We start from the raw sequence: 20,346 nt of genomic DNA, 5'->3' as shown, positions 1-20,346 counted from the left end.
AGGGTTAAAGATATTTGTTAAAGCTGTTAGGATATTAGATATTACCAGTATATTTCATACTATCACTTGTTTGGCACAGTCTCATTTTCCGCTATATCGATTTATACAAAACTAATTTCCACGTCAAGTAATATATGTATATATAAGGGTCCTTAGAGTAATAAGTACATTGAGCTTTCCTACCATTGATTATGACTTCCACCTTAATTCTATAGAAGCCTTATAAAGGTGCCTTACATTACAAACATAGGTATCTATTTATATTGTATATTTAGTAGCAGAAATACTTTTAAGTCGACAAAGAAATGATAGCGACTACTATTACAGATTTTGACTATGAATATATGCCAAAGCGTGTTGATCTTTGGTGTTTTATAAAATTCTATATATTTTGTAATATCTTTACATCGTGTTAGCATAGTTACGAATTGCTAACATTTTTAGAACTATAATTGACATTTGTAGTATTTATTATCATCATAATATTGGAATAGCAATGGTACTAAAAGAATTTGTTATTGCAATATTATGATATTTAAAGTATATTTATGTACAGATATAATAAATATGTCACGTTTCTGTAAATGATATTTTACATTTATTACATGTTAAATTCTGTAATATAATTAATATTTATTATATCTTCGATGTTACTTTATAAAACATTTACAATACTGCACAATATAAAAAGGTTGTTATACTTTTAAAACTAATCGCTATGTTTTGTACAAAACACAGAATCTTTTCAATTAAAAAATACAAAACTATATAATAAAAATAGTGTTCAACGTCGTCCGACACAATGCGTCAATTAACTTGATTATGTTCTTCTACGTAAGAGACTGAAATTCTCATACGTCTCTAATAATGTCAATGAGAAACAAAAATAAAAATCTCGTTTCGTTAAATTATTAAATCTACCCAGACCTAACCCGTGTGCTGCAATTCTAATACAATTTAAACACTTTGTTACAATACCATGTAAATGAACGATACTCCGCTATGTACATTAAGTGTAAAGTGAAAACGCTATATCACATCAGTCTTCTTTATCTGGAGCAACAACTAGACATAAGGCTTGAATCAGGTACGTGAGTTTCACTGGAAAAAAAAGAAGAACAATCGATAATTCACTGTATGCAAATGCTCCGTTCCGTTTAAGGGGACATTCTACTCTCTCGGTTGAAAAATTGGCCACTTTTCGGTGATGGTTTTTATAATGAAATAAACACTTAACGTTTCCGAATTTCTGGGGGTATATTCTACCACTCTTGAAATACAAGAAAAAGTCTTTGTTGTTTGTTTATTTCATTTGTTTACATAAATATTTCGCAGTGAAGTTGGCGACTTCAGAATTGCCGGCGTTTGAAATTTCGGACTACTGGATCATCGGGAATAAAAAATCCAAACATATTTCTAATTCGCAGGAGTATGGTTATCTCGCTTTCCACGAAAGAACAATTTTCAACGAAAATTATTAAAATGGGAGTCCATCAAATTTGAAAGTACCGAAAAGGGCATTTCTTTTCTGTTTAATAGATATAAAATGTGGGAAAATATTTAAAAAAATCTTAAGATATTCGTGGTTAGCGAGATAGCCATACTCCTGCAAATTAAAAACATGTTTGTTTTTTTTTATTTCCGATGATCCAGTCGTCCGAAATTTCAACCGCCAGCAATTCTGAAGTCGCCAACTTCACTGCGAAATATTTATGTAAACAAATGAAATAAACAAACAGCAAAGACTTTCCCTTGTATTTCAAGAGTGGTAGAATATACCCCGAGAAATTCGGAAACGTTAAGTGTGTATTTCATTATAAAAAACCATCACCGAAAAGTGGCTAATTTTTCGACCGAGAGAGTAGAATGTCCCCTTAATGAAACACTCTCGTGCTACTCACCAGCCAATGTGCTTCTGACTTTCTTGTACACGTATGTATGGTAGACAACCAGGCCGAGGAGGATAAATAACAGCGCGAACAGATATTTTAGTGTCGGTTCGTGTACGATCGGCGTGACAGCTAAAAAGACAGAAACGCACAGCACCAGCCACGGTATCGCAACTGGTACTTTGTACGGTCTGGGTGCGTCAGGCTTCGTCCGTCGCATGATTATCAGCGACACCATGGCGAGTCCATAGAAGACCCAAGTCAAGAAGCTCGCGAATTCAATGAGTGCAATTATGTTCCCCAGGAGCAGGCAAATCACCGCGAGCAGTCCTTGGAACGCTACAGCAGCGGCGGGGGTCATTTTTACCATGTGAACGAAACTGAACACCTGGGGCACGTGGCCCTCCCCACCAGCAACATAGCACAGTCTGGAGACGCCGAATTGGATGCTAAGGCTGCACCCGAAGGTGGACAAGGCGACGCCGAGCGGTATCGCGAAACCCAGCCAGCGGGGCAGTACCCTCTCGGCCCAGAGGACCGCCACCGCGGGAGCGCCGGCCATTTCCGGTATCGTCAGCGCCGCCATGTACATGAGGTTCATCGACACGTATAAAACAGTGATAAGAGGAACGGCAATTAGGATGCTCCGGAGAATATTCTTCTCCGGTTTCTGGATCTCTTCGGTAACTACTGCGGCGGACGTCCATCCGTCGTAGGCCCACAGTCCGCTGTAGAAGGCCAACGCCACGTTACCAGCGGAGGTGGTACTGCCGCGGAATGGTTTCTCCAGCAGTTCCGTGTGACCAGTGCAGAGCCACCAAATCCCACCACCGATAACAACGATGCAGGCGACCACCTTGCACACCGTGAACACGTTCTGCACCTTCACGTACAGCTTCACGCTCGTCAAGTTGATGTAGGTGATCAAGCCCAGGGCCAAGATGGCTATGAGCTTCTTCAGCCGGTACATCGACTCCGGGGGCACGTCCTGCAAGAGCCCGGAGAACGGTTGCACGCTGTACTCAGCGAACGTCAGCATCACCACGGCCACCTCCGCTGGTCGGAGGAGGACCACGTACACCCAGGAACAAATGAAGGCTGGTATCTGACCGGCGTACGAATGCAAGGGTGAAAAGGCCTCGACGAAGTACGCGTACTCGGCCCCTGATCGTGGCACCACAGTACTCAGTTCCGCGAAAGCGAGAGCACCTAGTAGCGACAGTAAGCCGCAAGTCGCCCAAACGATCAGGCACAGACCCACGGATCCGGATCTCTCAAGAGCACTGGTTGGGGACACGAAGATTCCAGAACCTGGAAATAAATATGTGTTGTTAGGGGAATGCGATCAACCGACACTGGGAATTCCTTATCATTGTAGTTTTAATAGGGTGCGGGTAGCAAATTTCTCCCGAGCGTGGAGTTGGGCGGGGAGAGTACAAATGAGGCATTCAGAGCAAAAACGAATTAACCCACATTTTTTTTAAATTGAGTTCCTAGCAATAATGTATTACAAAATTATTATTTTTTTCCAATGTGGGTTAGTCCGTTTTTGCTCTCAGGGCCTCAGATTAAAAGACCCAATTTCAGCGGCTAAAAATTTAATTGAGAATGAAATCAAATTTATTAGGCGATTATAAAAATTCATTTGCAGAATGAAGTCCAATTTTCTTTTCTCTTTACAAAGCCCTGGAATTATTTCAGTAGTGGTTACATTAATCTCCTTTTTCCTTGGGTGCGTCACTGACGTGAACAAAAAATGAAAAATGGTAAAATGCCTCCAAATTCTCGAATGTTGGAATTCCACACAAGGCATGATCTCAAGTGTGGAATACTTCACACATTCCACGCAATTCAAGCCGGCCCTAAATTTGAATGTGTACGCGGCAGCTTGACTCTCCTTATGGCACAACTTGGAGAGTATTTTCTAAAGTGGTTGGCGAATGTAGAATAGAAGATGCAGGGTGATAAGGCAGGGCCATCTGAAGAACTACAGATGCGAGTTTAATCAGTGAGTGGAGCTTATGAAGAAGAAGAGCGAACTCGTTACAAACACAGATCTGCAAACTAATTGCACTTGTGATATACATTTTTTTAAATCAATAAGTCAGTAATGAGTCAACAGTTCTTTGTACGATCGCATATATATTATAGAATAAGCGATATCTTTAGACTCCATTATAGACGACAACTGGCGACCTCGCAGTGGATATGCCTTTTTGTCCATTAGCATTGTTTATATTATCAGCGATGCATTTCCTTTGCGATTTCTTTGTTTTGCCTGCTTATTCGAATTGCGTGCTTCAATATGCATTTGACATATCGGCGCCCAAATGATAGCGCAGCCGTATGGCGAAGCTTCTAAAAACATTTTAGAGAAGACGATTAGTTTCGCAACATATGTTTATTAAACTCTGTTTCCACTTATAGATTCTACTAAGCGATATCCCGTTATCTCTACCTTGCTCCTAAGAATGCTGAAGCAGGATAAGGAATTCGAGACTGTTGGAGCTTCCAATATTTTGATGACACGCATCGAAATGTTGCCGTGCATTATCGCCATAATTTCAAGGTTCCCAGATAAATATCGAAGGATGAGAGCTATGTCAGTCTACAGTGGTTAATTGAAATCGACAAGATATACTTGAGAAGGATGTCTCTCGTAATACTCGAGCGCGTGGGTCAGCGATTAACCTTGATTAACCCAGTTTATTCGTAATCGTGCCAAAGCACTGCGCGTAATTACCCAAATGTTACGTCAGGTTGGAGTTTCTTCTCGGACAAAGGTGGAGCATGCGTGTCCAGTGACTTCCAAACACGAGATACCATCGATTCTATCCAGCATTATTTCTCCCCTTCTAATTCCACGTAATCCTGTTCCAACCAGATTGGGGTGGACTACACCAGGCTGATCCAGCCGCGTGTTTGAAAAAGCCTCGTCAGATTAAATCATAATGCCACAGATAATGTATCAGGGATTGGAGTACACACTTGAATTATGAACTCTAAAAATATTGGGGTATCGGTTCGTCGATTGTAACAATTCCAAACGAGGATACGCTTCGTTAGCCGTAACAAATGTGCACAGGCTTCTGCGACTAATGTCCATGACGCTTTGAAACTAAGCAATAAATAATTAATCAATCACTGCCATAAAGTATAACGATATCAATATCGTTCATCGCTTCGAGTCCGTTTCCAGGAAAATAAATTATGCAACAATTAACGGACGAGATACAAGCACAGAACGTTAAGTAGGGTCTGTAATACAAGTCTCTGGATAGGCCGAGGAGCAACCCTTCCGTCGTAGGAACAGCGTGAGAGCGCAAAGCGACTCTTTGAAACATAATGAAAGAAGACGAGCCACGTAGTTATTACTATAAAGCCGAAGGTTATTCAGATCCACGCAATTATGCAATTACTGTTAACTGCTCTTCAGGGGTTATGCCTAGTCAGCTTTCGAAAACCAACGCGATTCTCGGGAATTTTTTGTCGAATATCTACTGTATACTTTTTTACAGCTAATCGCTTATTTTAAAAGTAGACATATGTAGCAACTCTCAGTAATTTCGTTGTAGAAAAACATTAAGAAATGAACGAATAACAGCCATTCTCGTGGAAGCTGTTTTGATAAAGGCGCTGTGCGGTGAGCAAGTTTTCTCTCAGCCGGATCAGCTAAAATTAAAAATTCAAAAACTTTCTGTTAACATATGGTTGAATGCAGTAGATGAACGAAGGTTTTTTCGAAAAGTTGGTTTTCGACAAATTGGCGGCCTTTTGACGCAAAACCATGCTTTTCCAACGTCTGACTCGTTCGTTTTTCGTTAATTAAAAATACAGTTTTTGTTAAAATAAAAAATCCTTCCTTGATCTACTAGTCCTTGGTATATAAAAGAAGTCTGCAAAAGTTTAAGCCAATCGATACAGTGGTTTCCGAAATATCTTGCTCACCGATGTCAACACAGCTTTCGCGAGAATGGCTGTTATCCTTTCATGTTTTAATGCTTTTCTATAACAAAATTACCGAGAGTTGCTACATATATGCGCTTCTAAAATAAGCGAATAGTTGTAATAAAATATACAGTAAATACTCCACAAAAAATTTTTGAAAATCGCGTTCTTCTTCGAAAGCTGTCTAGGCATAATCCCTTAAACACGCCAGGGGTTTACCGATCTGCACCGGTTCCTCGGGCACCGCGATACCCGCGTTTGATATAAATTATTGTACTATATCGTTTAAACGAAACGTCGTAAGATAAATGCAGCGAATGACGAAACGTTATCTGCGCCCAATAGCTGTGCAACTTTCACAGCAGCGGTGCGTATGTACACAGAGCGTTTCTTGATACATCGATCGTATCAATTATTGACAGAGAAAGAAGAGCGAAGCACGTCTCCGAAAGGACGGATAACGAGACGATCTTCAATAAGCGGATAATTAAATTTAGACAGCCTGGCCCTGTTACCGTCTCTGAAACGGAGCTGTGTCAATCCGATATTGACATCATCCGCGCCGACACTTTCGCCCGCGCGACGGCCTGTGCGTTAAACCAAATAATTGCTTTTGCACGTTCGACCGTCGGACATCCTTCGTATCGCATTCGCCGCGTGACGTTTACGTAAAACGTCGGCAAACATAATGCGACCATGCGAAAGAATTATTATGTCAGGCACATCGGTGCGCAGCTTAAGCAGTAACAGGATTACGTTGTACGCGGACTAATCTTAAATTACATTCGCCAAAGTTTTACAGAGTACTGTCCTCGCGTGTATACAATTCTCTTGCCCGAATACTACCGCAGGCTAACAATAAGCGCAATGGGACGGCAGAGCATCGGTAACGCTCAACGTATTCGCAAACGTCGCCGATTGTGCCTAGCGTGCAGACGCAGCTGTTATTGCCTACACAAAGTGCGCGCAAAGAGAAGTAAGAAGCCAACGGCACACCTCATTCATTCATTCAATCGAACACCGCAGGCCACGCGTCGCCTCGCACCGGAAGAGCGCACTGGTTTTCTCGTGCTCGATTAAGCGTAATTACGACGTAAGTCTATAGAACGCGAGATAAGCGCGGATTGAAGGACCCGGCGGGTTGGGAAACGTATCCGTACCGATCATGACAGCCACTATGATGCTCACTGCGCTGAACAGGCCCAGCTCGCGCTTCAGCGCTACCTTTCCGCTTCCTCTTCCCTCGTCTTGGCCCATTTTGCACGCCTTGCCGACCGAACTCTTCGCGTCGTTGCCACCAATCACCACCGAACTGACCGACGACGTGTGATTCACCGAATCGTCCGTTTTGTTGTTTGTTGTTGTTTTTTACATCAAAGGTCCATCGCGCGGACAACGATCCGTGGGCCGCCCTCGATCGGCTCTGCGCTCGATCCGCGTAATGGAGACGCGACGAATCGACGGTCGGCTTCCTCGTGCCTACTAGCCGGATCGAAGACGGTGCGACGTTATCGGAAGATGTCCAGAACGAGACTGAAGTGTTGACGGGTCAGCTAGTCGCTTATTTTTATGGCAACCGCGATGGTTCCCCTGATAAGGGTACCATGCGCGTCCTCCGCGGGCCCGCAATCTCTGGCGATCGGTAACCGAGCCATCGCTCCTGACGAACTTACCAATGGGGGAGCCCGAGGCCCGAAGACGGCGCGTGAAAAGAGGCGAGATAAGGAGCCCGCGTCTCTTACGAGCTCGGCCACGACGCGCCCCCTCCTTGTGGCCGATGGTACGATTAATGAGAGTTAAAAGAATTGTTTGCACGGAACTTATGCGCCGGTGAATAATCGATCAATGGGAAAAGGCTGAGCACTCACCTCTTCGTGATCGGTTACGCTTTCGAATCTATTAAGGCAGATTTAGAAATTTGGTGCCCTTAACCCTTCCGGGGTTAATATTTGACTATAGTCGAACGCCGCTACGTTCCTGTTCGCTGTGGATTTCGATTTTAGATACTCGGCAAAGTTCTACGAGACCATAAGTTAGAAATTGAAAACCTTTTTTAATCGTCTAAAGTTGACACTGTTCAAGAATCGTCCGAAAATTTAAATACGCAGCGGAAGGGCTAAGCTGTGTAGCGTCTGCCTCCCTTTCCGTGGAATACCATCAATTTCAATTTAAAAGAGTTGAGGCAATTTTAAAATTAATTCAATGTGACTAGTTCAAAAGGGAATTGTTTTTAAAGTTGTCTCAAGTCTCTGTGTTTATAGCTTTTGCAATTTCTTTCACTGAAAACTCTGCCGCCATACTTAGCCTATGCACAAATCCGGCCCTGGTCGTTAGCAAATCTATTTCAATGAAGTCGTTTCTGAAGATGACTTGCAACGGGGATCAAAACATACATTTGCGTGTTTCGACTATTCTACTTATATCTATTGTTCATTGTAAAAACAAATAAGTTTGACGTGAACTCAGAGGCACTTCTATTTGAACAAGCATATACGAGTGCAAAGTTGTCCGTTGCTCTTAAACGTTACTCGTCTTATTCGTAAATACAAGGAAATTAAATGGAGCAAATTCAAATGTTGGCCACAGTTTCGTAGCAGCGCCGAGCTATCTGCTGCGCTCAGCTGAAAATAGTTTCACAATAAAGAAATAAAGACATTCCATCGGAATGATTTCCGATGAAAATGGAACTGAAAAATGTATTGGTTATTCACGGATGAGTGTTTAAGCTTCCTTTCCGAACCTTTGTACGAAGTTCTGTCGCAAGCAGATATGTACAGTCGATAAGATAATACTCTAGATCTCGGTCAGATCGCTGTGAACAATTGGAGAACGATATCCACTCCGACCCACGTTTCCTTCTGTTCTCTTTATTTTCTTGCCCTTTCGCCGGGCGATTAAACTTTGCAACCTTCCTCATGGCAACGAGATGCGTCATACAGTTTTATTGAAGTTACGCGCACAGCAGATAGGGCAGATATTACGGAAGAATATTGTTTACTCGGGCCGCGGGACGACATTGTTATCTACGAATAGAAAGGAACATTCCTTATTATTCGTTCCACAAGTCCCTGGTTTACTATCTGTTCTCGTTATTTTGCCATCTTTATTTACCACCGAGGGGTTCATTCTCCTATTACTAGACTCCCGGATAATAAAGTACACGTCGAGAACGTTCGAATTTAATTATAATTACGTATGATCGTCAATACAAGCTGAAGTAGCGTGACCGATGTAACGTCGCTTTATCTCGCTTCGAGATAATGTTCGAACGAATGGCCGCCACACGTGGCTCTGACTTTACAATTAGGGAACACGCGTTTCGGAGCGATGCCGTGCAGACATCCTTCCCCGTGCTTCTATCGGTCCGAGTTTCGCGTTCGAAATTGAATTCTCGCCGGACAGAGACTCGCTAATAATGGGAGCAAATCAATGTATGTTGATTCTATCCGATACCCCGTTTTAAGTGACCGTCGCTTTATTTTGACAAGTAATTTAGGTTAAGGTGTTAGACCGGACACGCGTATAACCTGCCAAGTACGCTAAATGTCTGTTAGCGATGGAAGACGAGAAGAAGTGTCAGGACGAGGAACCGGGTGAATTTTATTTCGAATCCGACCATCTAGCGTTGAAAGGGAATAAGGATTATACTACTCTGTTGAAAACAATCGTAATCCTCGAAGCGCAACGCGTTCAGGCTATAGAGGACTTGGATAAACTTCTGTCGATACGTTCGAAAGCACTGAAGGATCCAATATCGTTCGTGGCTCAGATCCAAAATGGTGAGCTGCCGGAATTACCAGGACCGCAAAAGGTTGCGGATATTCCTTACATCGATTGGACCCAATACAACATAGCCATACCCGACCTGCGTATGAGGCCGCAGACCAGGCACGGTAATGTTCTGCCCCACGTAGAGACCAAGGCAGAACAGGAAAATGGAAAGGTACGTTACATTTTGCGTACACATATTCTACGGGGCTTACGTATTCGAATACTTAGATCCTGGTACGCGGACGCGCCTTTGACGAAAGCAAGCCAGAGACGTTTAATCAATTGTGGACAGTGGAGGAGCAAAGGAGATTGGAAGAACTTTTAATCGAGTACCCACCGGAGGAAGTAGAAATGAGACGATGGACCAAAATAGCCAATGCTTTGGGTATATTGCTAAATAACGCTCTTCTTTTGCAACGCATAGGCTGATCTTACTTTTTTATCAGGTAATAGGACCCCGAAGCAAGTTTCCAGTAGGGTTCAAAAGTATTTTATTAAACTCTTACGAGCTGGGCTACCTATACCAGGTCGTGGCCCCAAAATGAAGCTAGATGCTAAGAAAGGAATGAGTCATAGGCACCAGCGTAACAATTATTCATTATTTAAGAGATCCACGTTCTTTCCGCATCAGGACATGTCTTTTACTATGCCCGACGAAAGCAAAGAGCTACCGATGATGGAAGACTCTGTACGTATCGATTCGATTTTGCATTCTTTTGTAAATGCAAGTTGTGTTATCTTGTTGGTTATTGTCATAGGAAGATGAAGCTGGGAATAGTATTATTGACGATAATCCTGAATTAAGACATATAGACTTATTGAAAGAAGTAAAAGCAGAAAAAGAGCAGAGTTCGTCTCCTGTGTACAAACACATTGGACACAAGGTATGTGAATTGTTATCGATAAATAAGAAATCTTGAATTTCTATTTACATTGTTCTTACAGTGCTTTGTATGCGGAGAAGAACCTTTAACGGGTACAAGATGGCATTGTGTGGAATGCGAAGATGGAATTGATTTATGCAGTGATTGCGCAGTAGCTCAATTAGAATCGGAAAACCCACTGCATGACACATTACATAGACTGACTCCCGTGAGACCACCACAGTATAGCAGGAGCTACGATTTAGATTACTTTCCACAGAATTTTAGCAACTCTTCTTACAATTACTTAGACCCCAATTTTTTACCGGAATAGTCATCGTAACGTTTACGAGGTCCATAATGATACAGTTTTATTGTATTCATGTTTGGATGTAAAAGTAATTTTATATTAAATAGATCACAGTTTCTTAAGAATGTCTTATATATTAGATTTTACGCCTTCCACACTCGTGAGTGTATCCGTACATATGGAATTATCTTTTGTAAATTTTAGACTAATTTTTTGTTTGTACTGATCAAAGGTTCCGTCTTTTATACTTTCTCGAATAGCTTTGAAAAATTCAAGATACTGATGTACATTATGTCTGGAAATATAATGCACGAGCGTGTTACATGGGTAATATTGAAAAGTTGTGGGGCATGTTAGTACGTGAATAATACTTACATCATTAACAGTACCGCGTGAAGCATTTCCTTAGTATTCTTCAAATGATGTATGTACGCTCTGGTATGATTTCTACACGTGAGACACTGGCAGTGAGAGCATATTGGAGAAAAATCATCCGCATACCTGAGATAATGAATCGATTACTACAAAACTGTGATGCTCGCAAGTTCGATTCTATTCTACGGTACCTTTTCTCTGTGAATGATATTATGTGTATCACGTTCTTACAAGCATCGTGATCGCATAGAAAGGTTAAACCTTCAGAATTCTCTGCGGCCAAGTAAGGATACGATGTATCGAATACGTCCACGCCCAATTCAACGAGCTCTAATACTATAACTGGGTTCCAACATCCCAATGATACTTTCAGTTTCTCGGTGGGTAAGAGACTCTAAAGTAATTGGAATCAGTGAATAAACATTAATATATAAAAAAACAACTTTATGCTTACAATGGTATGTTCTACTATTTCTTTAATTTGCACCGCTGAGATGTTTCTCACATCTGGTCCATTATTATGCAATCCGTCTATCACGTATCCCATTACAGGTTGACCTTTCAAAAAATTTGCCGATGTTGTTCTAGCTTCTGTATTGTAGCCACCTTCGATCGCGCCTAATATTCCTGTTGACTTTAGAGTCTCTGACGCAGAGTGTCTTGTTAAACATTGTTCAAACAATGTATTGCTACGACTTACAGCTTTTGATATTCGTTTCTTACTGCTGTTGATATTAGTATCTCCGTCGCATAAAGCAACATAGAAATCCGGTTTAAATGTTTCGACAATGTCCATATATTTATTAGCTGATACTATTCGCCTTCCATTTCTTGTCCAAGTAGAGATGGTATCGAGCTCTTGAAAGCCTGAAGGTGTCGGATAGGCTGGATCGCTAATGGTAAGAAAGTTTATATATTCCTAAAATAGAAATACTTGTGAGTTTGGATTCAGTATATGAAAATAACATTTTACGCAATTAGTAATGATAACGTTATGTTGTACCTTCATACCAACAAAGTTTGCAAAATTAATATTGACATCTTTCATTGCTTGTACCATTGAGAATGTAGAAGGGAGGGAAATAGATAATAATTGTGGTGCTGAGGTAACCATTTTAAAAACATCTTTGGTTAAGTGTGGTACACATCCTGCCTAATGAAAAACGGCAATTTTCACTATAGTGTTATCTCAAGTTAAATATAGATCGTTAAATATTACCTTCGTGTAAACTAGAACGAGAGGTGTTTCGAAGTTAACCTCAGGAATTCTTTCAAATTCCGATAACGTGCCGATGCGGGCGGCACAAGATTTTATTGAGTTAGTGCGGAATTTCATACTGATTTATACCAATGTGCGTAATGCATACAACACTGTCAAATAATGCGATCACTATCAAAAACAAATTTTATTCTTAAACACAACCTCGCTAAGTTTCACTTGGTTGACTAAAATGTACTGCCAGTAGATTGTAGTATATTGAGGTGCTTTTACCTTTCGGTTTCGGTACCAGTCATGGACATAGGAATATAGGAACGGAGGAATAGGGTAGATGTCCCGATTACCGTGCCTTTTTGCTTAAAGGAACCGTACAAGAAACTCGCATATATAAGGAAAGAAATTTTTTTTAATTAAGTTAAACTGTTAATGTATGTGTTACAAATGAGAAGGTTGCATCTTTAAACCAAACAACGTGTTAATTCAGAGAATATATACCTAGTATATACATTCATAAATAGTCAATGTGTGCACGCACTGATTTGATTGGCTAAAGTATTCACATGTATATTATACTTTTTAACTAAAGTGAAGAAATATTCGTTAATTTAAATAGATCAATAAAGATTACATTGGTTCAAAATATACAACTAAAATGTCCCTCTTTCTTATAAACACCCTTTATAGTACAAGAATGGTTACTATATAACATATCAAAATTGTTAAACACACCCCGATCACCTCAGTCGCCCGAACTTAAAAGTATAATTTAACGAATATAAAAGACTTTAAAATAAAGTTATGAGAAGAATGGGAATATATTTCACCTTCTTTTACAAGAAAAAAGCTGGTTGAATCTACGCCACGATGTTTACAGGCTGTCGCTAATATGTGACAAAATACTAATACCAGATTAAATATAATTGTTGGAAAGACTAATCTCAAATGTGGCGCGCCGGAAGTTGTAAAATGTTAATATAGGAAGCGTTGCGCAAGCGTGATATTTGCGTGCTAGAAACCGTAGCAAGCGTAGCGCGCTCACTCTCACCAACTCTCACTCACTCTTGCTCACTCTCTTCTAAAACGTGAATCGAGCGAAAGGTGATTTGTAAAACTAAAGTCGTCTTTATTTTCTGTAACAGAAGTTTTTTTTTGTTTAAATAACTGATTGAATATAAATCATTTGTTAAGTACGTGCTCGTGTGTTCCACTTATTCTATACATATAAACTAAAAGTTCAACAACAATGTTACTAATTAGTTGTGTACGCTCAATTTTGTGTTACTAAAATATCTGTGTTTATTTATTTTCGCTTGTATGTGCACAAATATGTTATGTTATTTTTACGTTTTTTTAATGAATTGTTCATTGAAATACACGATGTTCGTAAATAATGTTTATATTTATTTTCCCGGCAACTTTTACTTTCTCCGTGAGTGTACGCTCGATTTTATGAGTAATTATACGTCGGTGATTACAATACCTGCCTGGTGTTTTTCATAATTTTCCACGCAACAGAAAAGCAATTTGACCCGAGGCTACTTTCTATATGCTTATTTGGCTATCCCCTTGGGATTGATATTTATTATTTGAAACGCTATATCTAGGGATAATGATGCTAATACTGACAAAATAAACATTAACTTTTTATTACTGCGCAACATAAAAATATGTAGTAATGTTAGCGATGTATCGTGCAAGATAGACGATCTTGACACTTAAAATATTTCTTTAGAGTGGATATGGTAACTATGAATTCTGAAAAATTGGCATGTCGCCGAAAGCCTGGTGAGAACAGTGATATTGGAGGAATAACTGATCAACATGTAACCAGAGATAATCAAACAAATCAATGTAATAATCCGATGACTCAATGTAATAATGAAAATGGAGAAACAACTGAAAAATATCCAAGTAGTCCCATATATCACATCACTGCCTCGTGTGCCGAAGACATGCCGAATTACCTTGTATTCCAGAAAGTAATTTAGTGTAACCTGCTATTATAATTACTTACTACCTTCTTAACTGTTTGATTTAGTACTTTTATATATCTATATATCTTTTAGATGGAAGCGATTGTAGAAAAAATGTCAGACGAAGTTACAGGTGTTCCTGTGAGGACGGTAAAAAGCTTCATGACAAAAACACCTTCGGTATTTACAGGTAAAATATCGTGGGGAATGTATCGCAAATTGTTCCATTACTTTCTTTCGACAATTATTAATGACGTAAAGTCTTTATTATGTTAGGGACAGATTTAATATCGTGGATGATAAAGACTATGGCAATAGATGATCAAGGTACAATTGAAATATTAAAAACATAAATAAAATTGTCTGGAAAGTTGTGTTGAATTTGAAAATTTAAAAATTCATAGAGGCTCTGCACGTGGCACATCTAATGGCATCCCATGGATATTTTTTCCCAATTGACGACCACTGCCTTACTGTAAAAAATGATAATACTTTCTACAGATTTCAAACACCATATTTTTGGCCGTCAAACTGTTGGGAACCAGAGAATACTGAGTATGGTATGAGAATATTCCTCGCTGTGTAATTAAAAAGGAACTTCTATACACTTTCTGTTTTAGAGATTTATAATTGCTTTCAAATATTACAGCTGTTTATTTATGTAAACGAACAATGCAGAATAAAACTCGTTTAGAATTAGCAGATTTCGAGGCTGAGAATTTGGCAAAGTTGCAGAAGATGTTTTCGCGCAAATGGGAGTTCATTTTTATGCAAGCAGAGGCACAAAGTAAAGTTGATAAAAAAAGGGATAAATTGGAGAGGAAAGTATTGGATAGTCAAGAAAGAGCTTTTTGGGATGTCTACAGGCCAATGGTATAATTTCTGTTATTTTGTATTAATATATTTGATACTTCTAATTTAATCCCAATTAACCCGGCGGCGGGCGCACGCGTGTACTCTGTACACGGAGGTCAGTTTCTGGGTGAAAAAATCGTTTTACCGTGATCTATTCTACCCAGCATCCCTATGTATTCTTTCAGTGGACATTTTTGCATAATGCTACATACTTGTCAGGTTCAAATTCAGTTTGGAAATATCCAAAAATCAAAGCAATCGGAAGCGGACACCTGGGAAACTTGCGAGTACACGGGCGCGCTCGCCGGCAGGATACGCTGCATACTTTCGTTTTCATTCAATCAGAGATACTTCCAAACTGAACTTGAACCTGAGAAGTACGTAGCATTACGCAAAAATGACCGCTGGAAGAATACATATGGGTGCTGAGTACAATACATCACGGTAAAACGGTTTTTCAGCCAAAACAGACTCCCGTGTACGGAGTACACGACGCGACCGCTCGTGTAAAACATTTGGGCGCGCCCGCGGGCGGGTTAAACATTCAACTTTCATTTACAAAGATATGTTTTCCTTTCTTGTATAATTACTCTATATTCTGCGTATGTATTACAAAAGATTGGAGTCATTCATGATAATATTATTGGAATATATTTCAGCCTGGATGTGTCAATACTACAGAGTTGGATATTAAGAAAGCATGTCGTAGCTACAAACCAAATTCAAAGTCACGTAAACATTTATACCTAGGAATAACTAGTAGCCCTACACTTCCACATTCAGAATCATCTGTGTCATCCTCGATAGAAGTATTATGTAAAGAAATTGAAACGCTGAAGGCTAGATTAGATAGATCCAACACAAAAGTGTCAAAAGTTTCAGAGGCGTAAGTAAATATTACTTAAACACTGATTTCTTATTATTAAATGTTACGGTTCAACTTGTTACTGAATATGTATAATACTTACATTATATAATAATGATTTCTTCACAGTAGATAATTTATCTTTAAGTATATTTCAATTATTTTAGTCTGATTGGATATTTTGAACAGTATATAGAGTATGATTCCTTTTTCATTCAACCTGAATTAACCAATCCATGGATATCAGATAATTCTGATATGTGGGAACAGGAGAAGTTAACGTATGTACATTTCTTGGTTTGCTGATACATTTTGATCATTGAGAGATAATAAATTTTTTTATGTTTCTTCAAATAGAAAAGAAATTTCTACAAGAAGAGTGAAAAGGTGGGCTTTTAGTCTTCAAGAACTGTTGCAAGACTCTATTGGTAGAGAGCAATTTATACGCTTTCTAGATAAAGAGTTCAGCGGTGAAAATCTAAAGTAAGTAATGTGTAATTTATTGTTCGCTTTATTCTACTAATATTGTTTAGAGACATGAATAAAGAGTATGGAATCTTCGTGACATGTACAGATTTTGGGAAGCCGTTCAGGAATTGAAAACGTTGCCGCAAAAAGAAATTCATATTAAAATAAACGAGATTTGGAATGAATATTTGGGTCCGGATGCTGGCTGTCCAATTAACGTCGATTCTCATACTTTTGAAGTAACTAAGAAGAATTTACAGAAAGCTGATAGATGGTGTTTCGACGTAGCAGCGGTACAAGCTTCACACAACTTTTTAATAAAATTAAAAAGATTCATTGCAAAAATACTTAAGTTAATAAGAAGTATTGAGATGCTTAGAAATAATAATAATAAGAGGAAAATAATAAGAAAATGTTCCGTGCTATTGTTAAATTTTAGGCCCACGTTTATCACCTGATGAAAAGCGATAGTTACTCGAGGTATCTACGTTCGGAAATGTATAAGGATTTTCTCAATGGCTCGAAAAAGAAGGTCAATATACCATTTATAAATTATATTTTGACGTATTAAAAACTATAATGTGAAGTTGATATAATAACTCCAAGTATTTCATTTACACAGTTAGAGTTACTCTCTTATTGGTTCTAATGTTAATATTTCGATTCGCGAAGGTTAATACAGTAAGGTCCGGTTAAAGGCATGCGTGGTCGGGACCGAAAGCGAACCTCTAATCAGAATATGATAGCGAATCTGTCGACGCTTAATTTAGGTTTTATCGGCGATGGGTCGACGAGGAAATCGAGAACGGGCAGCAATTTGCTCGGCGCTCGGGATGAGTCATATACAGTGCTGTCAAATAGGAGGAAACAGTAAGGGCGGGTCCAGAGTAGAACCGAACTCCAGACCGAGCACGCCTAATACCTGTTTTCCATACTACGGGACTTTATCTAATTTGGCGAAAACCGGTAAAAATGTGCGTTTCACACGTAGGAACGTGGAGCATTATTGGGTCTGAAGTGGTATTCGGCTCGAAACTCAGCTCTGATCTGGACGCACATTTTTACCGGTTTTCGTCAGTTTAGACAGTTTTTCTTGGCTCGCGGCAGCTAAAAATTAAATGACAGATAGTCTTTAAAGTAGTACAGACTGAAGGGGTGCCTGCCACGTGACACCGAGGAAGGGGCCTTGAGACCCTCGACTAAAGGAAAGGCAGGCTCGCAGTGATACAGCGGGCTGTTTCCGGCCGGTGCCGGTAAAGCCCCGTCGTATCAAAAGATTGGCCTAACCCACATAGTGTAAACTGTAGTGATGCATCCTTATCCCTTACATCAGCATGACTTACTGTCGTACTTGCCATTTAGGTGTCAAGTAGTTAGTGGGAGCAAACCAAGTTGATGATAAACGTAGAGTGTCCCATGAACGTTTCGAAACGTATGCTTAGAAATCCCGTAGAGTGCCAGTGACGAACAGATAGAATAGAGGTTCATGCTAAAGTCAAAACTATAGATTCCGATGTGGAAAGCAGGCATTAAGTGTGTTTGGTTTTGGAGCTCGACTCACGTTTGGAGGCACCCTAAGAGGCGACGACACAGGATGTAATATTGATCTGTAGAATGTAGAAATTATTTCACTGGAATATCTTTAAAAATAATTTGAATAGGCATGGCGAGCTTGTGTGTAATCGGTCTCTGGCCTGCGTACTTAAGGGATTAGTCACGCGGCCGATAAGAAGCGAATGTTTGTGATTTTTTTTTTAAAGCGAAAGCATATATTTTTACAGAACTTTTTGCAGTTAAAAAAGAAATATTTGAAGAACATTTGGTAATTTTTTCGTAGAAAAATATTTACGTTTATAATAAAGTAACAACCGACATCTAGGAAGCCTTTTTAAAAATTTGGATTTGCAGTGAGCACTGCCATTCAGAACCAGATTATCTAAAATCAAAACACAAAACAGATTTCGTTAGTATATTAAAGTATCCTCTGATTAACGGAGGCAATTTCCGAAATATTAATTTCAAACAAAGTGGCGGCTATTTAAAGCTGAAATCCTGATTTTTTTCACGTGATTTTTGCACGATCCGTGAGCAGGAGCCGTGACCGAGCAAAATAAGCGAGCCGTTAACCGAGCAGTACTGTATATACCTATATTTTTTTTATACCTAAACGTTCGCATACGTAAATTGTTATCACCATCATGATGATGATCATCATAGCGTACTTAGTATTGCTCGGTATATCGCTACTATTATTGTTATAATTGTTGATATTACACATGTGTTACCATTTGGAATAATTTTATGTTTTCGATCATTTAAATAAAACCACATTGTTCCTTTTTTTCACTTTCTTAATTTATTTAAAAAATTCGAAAATTAGCAATAATATTTTCCATATTTGTAATCATGTATGTATTTCTATCGTCATGTCAACTAGAAAGATTCTTTATTATGTATTACTTTAATTGAAATGTATACCTTATTACCTACAATTTAGTTCTTATTTTTTTGTATATGAAAATATTGTTATTAATTGTACCATTTTTTTAAATCCTTGCTGATTTGTGGAATTTATAGCGCTACTATAGAATATTTGTACTCATTTTTTAATACTTAGTACAAGTTTTCTATTTCACTTCGTGGTGAATATGTTTATTGCATTGTGTAGTGGAAAAATAATATTCTCTAGAAATTATGATCTTTCATTTTCATTTGTAATATGTTTGTCTAACTTAAAACTTTTAAGTAAGGTTTTTATCCATGTATATTTTTCTTCTTCCAGACATTCTTCAGCCTTTCTTAATTCGGCTTTTAACCGCAGCTTTACTACTGAAATTGTATGTATCACGTAACTGCTTTATCTTAAATATCATTTCAACAAATCTGGACACATCTATATTTTAATAGTACGTACATATAATTCATTTCTTTAATTCGACGTTTGTTTAGCAAGCATTATATCGACTTTTGCGTGTCATTCTGGATGTGTTCTGCTACTGGTTCATTTAATATAAAAAATGAAGTGATTGTGATTTTAATATTTGCTACGTTTAATATGAATAGGAATGTTAAGTTAATAAATTCATTTCATCTTTGTATATTTTTATCCTTATCTCCTAATATGGTATTAGATATTACTTATGTGTAAACTAATAATTTCAGTGTACTACTATTTACTCATGGATTTTTACCACTTTTATTGACATTTCCTTCGAGATGCATTTTTTTAAATAATTGTTAGCAATGTTGTTTGTTGTTTTCAAAAATCAAAATTACAGTGTTGTCCCGTTATAAGGGCGACTCCTACGCTCCGTTAAGAGAACATTTCTATGCCCGCTACATACTTGTTTTGTAGTTCCCGCGGCGAGTGTGAGAGACTGATAATGAGCGAGAGGGCACGCGAGAGCGACAAGTCATATATTTCGTTCCAGATGACCAAAGAGAAGATATAATAAGAGGCGTCACTCGACAAGGACAAACATAAACTAGGCAAATCACTAGACAACTAATTTAAATGCCTATTCGGCAATGATCGGTACCCCACGATAAACTTCGGCAATAATCAGCAAATTGCGGTAAGGTACATTTAGTCGATTTGAATATCCCGCTCGAATAGACAACCAATTTAAATGCCAAGGTCAAGTAAGGACTTCAAAGGTTACGCCCGGAGTGACGCCTCTTATTATATCTCCTCTTTGAGGTGACGGCGGCATCGCATTACTGAAAGAAGGTTAAAAAGACGAGGGGCTCATACCGTTTCGTTAAGGGAACAGCTTGTCCCTCGACCTTATAATGGGACCAAACTGTATG

At 39.0% G+C, this 20,346-nt stretch overlaps 4 protein-coding genes and 1 long non-coding RNA gene across 15 annotated transcripts; 2 read left to right on the top strand and 3 right to left on the bottom strand.

Moving 5' to 3' along the window:
• Window positions 1-34: 34 nt before the first annotated feature.
• Window positions 35-7,603, bottom strand: LOC143367411 (b(0,+)-type amino acid transporter 1). The gene is made up of 3 exons (XM_076809202.1): window positions 6,998-7,603; window positions 1,902-3,200; window positions 35-1,101 (listed from the first exon to the last, which is right to left on the bottom strand). Exons 1-3 carry the CDS (start codon window positions 7,092-7,094, stop codon window positions 1,040-1,042), a joined length of 1,458 nt encoding a protein of 485 aa, XP_076665317.1. The 5' UTR covers window positions 7,095-7,603; the 3' UTR covers window positions 35-1,039.
• LOC143367453 (uncharacterized) lies at window positions 3,263-6,948 on the bottom strand. The gene is made up of 3 exons (XR_013085039.1): window positions 4,633-6,948; window positions 4,348-4,497; window positions 3,263-4,247 (listed from the first exon to the last, which is right to left on the bottom strand). It is a non-coding gene; the product is annotated as an uncharacterized LOC143367453 (long non-coding RNA).
• Window positions 7,604-9,149: 1,546 nt separating the features above from the next.
• On the top strand, window positions 9,150-10,906 carry LOC143367424 (ZZ-type zinc finger-containing protein 3-like). The gene is made up of 5 exons (XM_076809228.1): window positions 9,150-9,780; window positions 9,837-9,993; window positions 10,055-10,296; window positions 10,367-10,492; window positions 10,554-10,906. Exons 1-5 carry the CDS (start codon window positions 9,394-9,396, stop codon window positions 10,803-10,805), a joined length of 1,164 nt encoding a protein of 387 aa, XP_076665343.1. The 5' UTR covers window positions 9,150-9,393; the 3' UTR covers window positions 10,806-10,906.
• Window positions 10,404-12,636, bottom strand: LOC143367417 (queuine tRNA-ribosyltransferase accessory subunit 2). The gene is made up of 6 exons (XM_076809216.1): window positions 12,376-12,636; window positions 12,160-12,309; window positions 11,611-12,075; window positions 11,348-11,550; window positions 11,157-11,282; window positions 10,404-11,076 (listed from the first exon to the last, which is right to left on the bottom strand). Exons 1-6 carry the CDS (start codon window positions 12,490-12,492, stop codon window positions 10,911-10,913), a joined length of 1,227 nt encoding a protein of 408 aa, XP_076665331.1. The 5' UTR covers window positions 12,493-12,636; the 3' UTR covers window positions 10,404-10,910.
• A 672-nt stretch (window positions 12,637-13,308) lies between these two features.
• On the top strand, window positions 13,309-19,634 carry Rsg7 (regulator of G-protein signaling 7). 11 transcript variants are annotated; one of them, XM_076809142.1, is made up of 13 exons: window positions 13,314-13,804; window positions 14,108-14,354; window positions 14,442-14,538; window positions 14,625-14,675; window positions 14,753-14,908; window positions 14,998-15,221; window positions 15,863-16,089; window positions 16,236-16,349; window positions 16,426-16,551; window positions 16,643-16,829; window positions 16,976-17,068; window positions 19,319-19,373; window positions 19,486-19,634. In XM_076809142.1, exons 2-12 carry the CDS (start codon window positions 14,115-14,117, stop codon window positions 19,337-19,339), a joined length of 1,536 nt encoding a protein of 511 aa, XP_076665257.1. In that variant the 5' UTR covers window positions 13,314-13,804; window positions 14,108-14,114; the 3' UTR covers window positions 19,340-19,373; window positions 19,486-19,634. The 11 variants fall into 11 exon arrangements, with proteins under 11 accessions (XP_076665214.1, XP_076665206.1, XP_076665186.1 ...); XM_076809099.1 differs by lacking the exons at window positions 19,319-19,373; window positions 19,486-19,634 and adding an exon at window positions 17,307-17,664 and having other exon boundaries at window positions 13,309-13,562; window positions 14,108-14,198; XM_076809091.1 differs by lacking the exons at window positions 19,319-19,373; window positions 19,486-19,634 and adding an exon at window positions 17,307-17,664 and having other exon boundaries at window positions 13,309-13,804; window positions 14,108-14,198.
• The last annotated feature ends 712 nt before the right edge of the window (window positions 19,635-20,346 follow it).

This window comes from Andrena cerasifolii, chromosome 1 (assembly GCF_050908995.1).
Source record: "Andrena cerasifolii isolate SP2316 chromosome 1, iyAndCera1_principal, whole genome shotgun sequence".
Lineage (NCBI taxonomy): Eukaryota > Metazoa > Arthropoda > Insecta > Hymenoptera > Andrenidae > Andrena > Andrena cerasifolii.
The sequence above is the reverse complement of the archived record's forward strand: the minus strand, read 5'-3'. Positions and strand labels throughout refer to the sequence as shown.